Source organism: Hordeum vulgare, chromosome 7H (assembly GCF_904849725.1).
Source record: "Hordeum vulgare subsp. vulgare chromosome 7H, MorexV3_pseudomolecules_assembly, whole genome shotgun sequence".
Classification (NCBI taxonomy): Eukaryota; Viridiplantae; Streptophyta; class Magnoliopsida; order Poales; family Poaceae; genus Hordeum; species Hordeum vulgare.
Window position 1 is genome coordinate 612,935,505 of NC_058524.1, and position 6,568 is coordinate 612,942,072.

Below are 6,568 nucleotides of genomic sequence, written 5' to 3' on the forward strand. Positions count from 1 at the left end.
CCCTCCTCTCCTCCATTTCCTTGGTCTTCAACTCTCTCATTTGCATACCAATGTCTTTCCTCACCTCCATCAAGTTGTCCAATGATTGCTTGTAGCCTTCCTCATCTCCATTCGCCCTCTTGTTTTTTTCTTTCTTCCTTCCCTCAGGCCTTCCTCTATTGACCGATGAGAGAGGAGTTGGGCTACTTGATGAATCATCAGAGTCCACCACAAAACCATCTCCAACCGAACTAAAAGGAGCCTTCCTCTTGTTTGGAATTTCATTGGAGGGCCGGGTTTTCCATTTCTCATCGTTCTCGAGGATTTTCCAACAATGAAACAAAGTGAAGGGCCTCCCCGACACAAGTTTGCCCTTTCTCTTCTTGGATTTTCCCATGAATAAATTTTGACCAATGTTGAGATACAAAAAAAAGATACAAGTAAGCATCAACTTGAGACAAGCAACATCAAGGAGAAGGTACAAAAAATGATACAAGTAAGCATGAACCTTATCTTCGACATTAGTCCCACTTTGATTGAGACGATCAACTTGAGCCAAACAACATGATTGAGATGATCAAGTAGGTACCACAAAACCCTCACCCTCTTCTTGTGTATACTCTTGTGATGGTCTCTCCGGTGCATGTCCACAAGTGTAGTTCATGAAAGTTTCATTGTCCATGCTACATTTTTTAATGTTGCAAACACAAGGGCATTTCGTCGAGCACCTCTTGTGCGCCATTGGCCATGGGGGCAGGCGAGCTCGCCTCGGGCTCCATGGAGACTGCCGATGCCGGGAAGGCTCCACACAGTTCGGAGGAGCCATCCTCTTCGCCCTCCGTGCGGAGGTGTCGCACGGTGGCCTCCTCTGCTTCCAATTGGAGGCGGCAACGGCGGGGGGCACCGGACGCAGCGGCGTGGAGGGCGGTGGCGGGGGGATGGAGATGATGCGACGGCGGCAGGCCCGTTGGAGGCGCCGGGGACGGCGGCGCCAACCCTAGGCACCGCTGGGCCTTGGGCTTGGCCGCGACAGCGCCGGGAGGTGGACTAGGAGGGTCGGCGCCGGCGTCGGGTGCTGGTGAGAGGTCGCCCGTGGCCTCCATGGCTGCGGCGGCGACCCGAGCCGGCGTCTCGCGGGGTGAGCAGGAGGGTCGGAAAGCTGTGCGCGGGGCGGTTGACTCTCCCGCGTGATGCCCGTGCGTTTTGCAAGCCGGCTCTGGACTTTGCAAATATGCAAAGCGATGGTGCAGTTTTACCAAGCCGTTTATTGGTGTGGGGATCAGTTATACAAATGCTGCTGGGGCTGGGTTTTTAGTCACAGTTTGTAAAATATAACAAGGTTGTTGGAGATGCTCTTAAGATTGACTTACCACTTTATCACGATGATGTAATGTACACTAGGTTTTTTCGACAAAATTTAATGGATACAAGTAGAACTTCATGTGTGACACTTGAGTTTGAGTGGTGGTCGCTGGATTCAACAATAGAGCATCAACCATCAACAAATTCCCTAACGTACCGTATGTATTTTGTTTTGTTTACAAGAACCAAGTAGCACGCCTGAAACTTGAGCTACATTGGTAGTACACACAAAAAAGACGAAGCGAGCGGTGAAAACTCGAACTAGACAAAAGGAAAAAAAAAAGATTATCAGCTAAGGTAATGAGACCGGCCGGCTCCTCTTCTTCCCTGGCAGCACGTACGCCACGCACGGTCAGAGATCGCGCCTTGAGCTGCCGCCTCCCCTATACATACACGGTTAATAAACTTATCAGGTTAGCGCCGCCACCGGAGATGGACTGGGTTCCGGAGCCGTCATGGAGCCGCCTCTCGTGCATCGGCGACATCCTGCGCCGGAAAGTTGAGGTCGGGGAGCACGAAGCCGCCGCCGCCACCGGCTTGCTGCGGCTTGCATTGTCGCCGCTCCCCCTCTTCGGACCCGACCCTCTTGCGCTTGCTGGAGGAGGAAGAATGCTCCAACCTTGTCTGCAACATTGGTCACAAGGAAAAGTTAGTACAAGCTTCACACACGGCCAGCGTTTGAAATTCAGGTCGAACCCGGATCGACAGCGACCACTATGACCCAACGCGTCATGTACCAATCAATAGTTATATTAGCAGATCCAGGATGTTTGTCATACTTCCTCTGTACCAATCAATAGTTTTTACTACAAATATTTTGATACAGAGAAAGTGCGTACGAACACCATGCATCTTCTAGAGTTCTAGTAGCTGCCGCAGCGCTGCATTGAAGAAGGGCACGGGATCGTCGTGCCCGGCCGGGCAGGTGAGCGCAGATCCATTTGCAGGTGGGATCGGCGGCGACCTGGCCTTCCTTCTTTATCACAAAGGATTCTGTTGTGGACAGCCTACGGCCGGTGAACACCAAGCAAGACCTCCCTCTTCTACTCCTACCTACTACCCATGTACTGTGTATCCATTTGCACATACAGTAGACCCAAGTAGTACACCATTTTTGACAATATTGAACTGCCTATAGTACACACACTCAAGCATCCAAACAATATGCTAAGTTCAGAGTTCAGACAACTTTTCTTTTTCTCTTCTTTTTTGCAAAAATTCAGATACCTCGAGCAGCGGTCAGCCACCACCTCAAGACAACTACTCCTTTATCTAAACATTTGTAGTTTTAGTTGGCTGAGAAAGTACAACGAAGTAGGAATTCTGGCTAGTGGGACCAATCAAGTCTTTCAACACCCTGGTACTACGTAGGCCACATCATTCCAACCCCGCCAAAGCCCATGGACAGCGACACCACCTCAAGACGACGACGGAAATCCACGTCTAAACCTGCCTAGAGCTTATCCGGACGGCATAAATCGCAGTCAGTTATCTTCCCCAAGGACAAACAACAATAGCAGCAACGGTGGTTGAGAGGGATGCGACCATCAATTCAAAGCCTCCATTCCTCGGCTAAGCCCAAAAAACAAACGCACAACTACTACTACGAACCACAGCAAAGAGGCAGGACCAGTGGGCAGTCTATTTTCCCTTCTTTCGCCACCGTTCGATGCATTTGCTTCTGCTTTAAGGCTGCTCTACGATGCAAGTGGGAGGCGCCCAAGCTATTCTTCTTTCTTCCTATGTGCTTATGATTGCGCACTTGGGCAGAGTACGTCCCGCCCAACATGTAAGCATCTATCTATGCTACGCTGCTACGGAGAAGCTAAGATTGGTATGATGGTGCGCGTGCGTGCCACTCACCTCTAGTGCGCCGTTCTCCTTGGACAGCGCCGTGCAGGCCCTCTGCAGCGACTCCATCTCCTGTTGGAATCAAAGGGAATATATGTAAATACCAATGGAAAGTATAAGAACCAACAATTTGATGGTGCTTGTTTGTTAATTACCTGGCGAAGGCCGGCGTTCTCTGCCGACAGGGACAGCACCAGCTGCTTCACCTCCGGGAGCCTCTGCAGCAAATCACAGCACAAGTTCAGGCCAGATCAAGCAAGCCAAAAAGGCATATTCTAATTCTTTTTCCCTCAATATATTTTTTGACAAGTTTTCCCTTGATATTTTTTGTATGGTAAATTTGATGCAATCGGTCATCGGTTTGGACAGGACAGGACAGGACCGACCATCCGGCGTCGATGAGGGATGAGTTGATCATCTTTTTGGGCAGCTTTGTTGCCTTTCTTGTCCTTTGGACACGCAGCACTTTTGCCCGCCTGCCTCTCCGTCTTCCAATGGCAGCGGTGGTTGCACTTGCACCACCCGCTTTATTCCAGGCTAAGCTAGAGTACTAAAAACCAATTAAGAATGCCAGCCATTTGAACAGCCTCCCTCACTTCTCCCACGACTGCGTGGACTGTGGCAACTGCTGACGCGGTACAGGAATGGGATGGCAGTTACAACTAAAAAACTAAACACCCATTCAAATCAAATGCTTATACATGCCTGCCTAATTAACCATGCCTCTGTACTACTGCACTAGGGCCAGCAAAACTTGCTTTCAAGGCTCAAGGTAAGCAGGGAGCGAGCGTCTTACCATCTTCTTCCTCGACCTCTGGCCGGCGGTGCGGGGCTGCGGGACGGGCAGGATCGACGGGCGCCGAGCTCCTCCGGCAGAGCCCACCTGCAGCAACAGCAGAGCAATTTACGAGATCAGCTGTTAGCTAGGAATACGATATGGTGAGGTGCTGGTAGGAAGAACGAAGAAAGCGAGAGCGGAACCAACCAACGACCAGCGGAATGAAAGCAACAGCAACATCAAACTGCAGGGGATCCCGCATAAAAAAAAAGCAACAGCAGGGGAGGGACACATGTTATTTATTACACAAGTAAAATAAAATCAGGCGAGGCATGGAAAGAATGATGATGAATTGATGATGAGACGGATGAGCCGAACTAACTCCACACCAACAATGGACCGGCCCGCGCATACATGCATGCATGCATTTGTACTCGCCTGATCACGTGAAACGCATTACTTGTTTTTGGTTTTCGAATCGGTCGATTGGCAGGCAGCGCGTGAACACCAGCGACCACATGCTCGCCTGTCATCCTACCATCTCGCCAATTCAATGCTTTTCTATTCAGCATGAAAAATTCGTTCCTCTTCGATGGAAACAGCTCGCCTTGTCGCCTCCATGTATGTATGACTGTGTTTATTCGCAAAAAAAAAAAAGACTGTATTGTACGTAAGACAGTGGCAGGTGGGCCCGGTGCGAGGCGTACGAGCGGCCTGCGGTACCCTATGCGTCACCAACCGGAAGGCGTTTGTGGTCGCTGCTGGCACGCGGGCCCCACGCCGGAGTGACACGTGGCGGGAGGCAAGTGGCCACGACACGCCGTATCTACTTGCCACCATGTCCGGTTGGGCCAATCACGTGCATCCGTACCTCCAACCACCAAACGCCGACGCGCCAATTTGAACCCAACTGCATGGCGGGTAGGGCCCGGCCCGGCCCCACGGGCGGTGCCACCTCGGCGCGAGCAGAGAATTCCAAACGCGGGCAAGGATAAGGGCCGGGGAGACTGTCAAAAGGAGTCGGATCAGCAGGCCACCAACCGCTGTGAATTGCCACGGAAGGTGTGGGAGGGCCACGTACTGTAACGGAATGGCCACACGACATGTCTACTGCTTCTGCTGCTAGTTTAGTAGAGGGGCGTGGTTTGACAATCAGAGCTGGCGACCGTGAATTGGACTTTTGATGATGACGAAGATGAAGTGGGATCTGTGGAGCAAGAAGCGGGGTACGTATCTGGAGTTGGACCGAAGAAAACATGCGTTAAAAGGAATGCGAGAAAAAGATGAGATGCTAGAAAAGGTCGCGCCAACAAAAAAAGCGATGTTTCATCGCGAAGTCATCCACTGTTGCTCCTTCCCCCTCCTCTCTGTGTGGTGACAGACACGGAGAACGAGGGGCAGTTTCGTCCGTCCAACCAGGCGCTGTACCGAACGAACGGAAAGCACGCAACCAAGGCAGGCGGCCAACCACGAGAAAGGAGAGGAGACGGGACAACTGGAGAAAGCATGGAGTGGAGGGGGAGAAGAAACGCGGGACTGCAGCACTGCTGATGGGGACGAGCGCGCCCAGTGCGTACCTTGGCCGAGGAAGAAGCCGGGGCGGCGGTGGTTGGGCCGGCGTGCCTGCGGGCGAGGGCGGCGGTGGCCGGTGGCGAGCAGAAGGCGCCGTCCTCCCCGCCGCTGGTGGACGCGCCGGAGCCGGACCCGGACCCGCCGCTGTAGTCGAGCGGAGACGCGGGGCTGCCGCGTGCCCACCTCCTCCCCTTGTTTGCCGCGGATCCTGAGCGCGACGACCGCGTCCGCTTCCCCCGCGCCACCGACGGCCAGGTGGCCGTCTCCTCTTTCCTCGCCGTGGCTTCGGAGGACGGCTGCCCGCTCGTCTTCCATGGCGGCGTCCACCCGGCCAGGTCCGCCGCACGGAGCGAGCAGATGATGCCCGCCGCCTCTGCCACCACCACCGCGGCGCAACCGTCGGCCTCCTCCGTCATGGCGCCCGGTGAGTGGGTGGCAGAGCGAGGAAGGGGAACGACCGATGCGGAGGCGTGGACGAGAGAGAGAGGGAGGGAGGGGGATGGGTGGGAAGGTGGGCTTGCTGCGTGTTGTGGAACGGAGGGATGCCAACCAACGCCACGGCGTGCCTTTTAAATGGCCGGAATTATACCGCGGAATGGCACCCGGCCCCACCCCCTCTCTGCTGCTGCAGCAGCTACGGGACGGGACGCGCCGCGCGGGCCGCCACGTCCGACGACCGACGTGACTCCAGACGACCCGCTTACCGGTGGGGCTACAGCGATATGGACGGGGTGGCGCGTCCGGGCTGGCTTGCTATCGACGACGACGACGTGGATGGGCGCCGACCGGGGCTGTGCAGGAATGCAGGGGAGGGGAGGGCCGGTGACCACGAGGTGGGACCGTGGTGTCAGTGGGGTGAGGACTGGGGAGGGAGGGTAAAGTCAAGGCGTAGGAGGCAAGACAGCAGCACGGCGCGGGTGTGTGCTTGGAGGAGGAGGTGGTAGTGGACGCCTCTGTCTCTCTGGGTTTCCGTGTGGTGCGCAAGTGGAGCCATCTACAAAAGCTACTAGTGCCCAACGGGAATAG

The 6,568-nt window shown here is 54.4% G+C and overlaps 1 protein-coding gene across 1 annotated transcript; it reads right to left on the reverse strand.

Annotated features, from left to right (window-relative positions):
• Positions 1–1,435: 1,435 nt before the first annotated feature.
• LOC123412054 lies at positions 1,436–6,090 on the reverse strand. Its single transcript, XM_045105008.1, has 5 exons — positions 5,548–6,090; positions 3,989–4,075; positions 3,348–3,410; positions 3,205–3,264; positions 1,436–1,965 (listed from the first exon to the last, which is right to left on the reverse strand). The coding sequence occupies exons 1-5, from the start codon at positions 5,956–5,958 to the stop codon at positions 1,795–1,797; spliced, it is 792 nt and encodes a 263-aa protein (XP_044960943.1). The 5' UTR covers positions 5,959–6,090; the 3' UTR covers positions 1,436–1,794.
• Between the last annotated feature and the right edge of the window lie 478 nt (positions 6,091–6,568).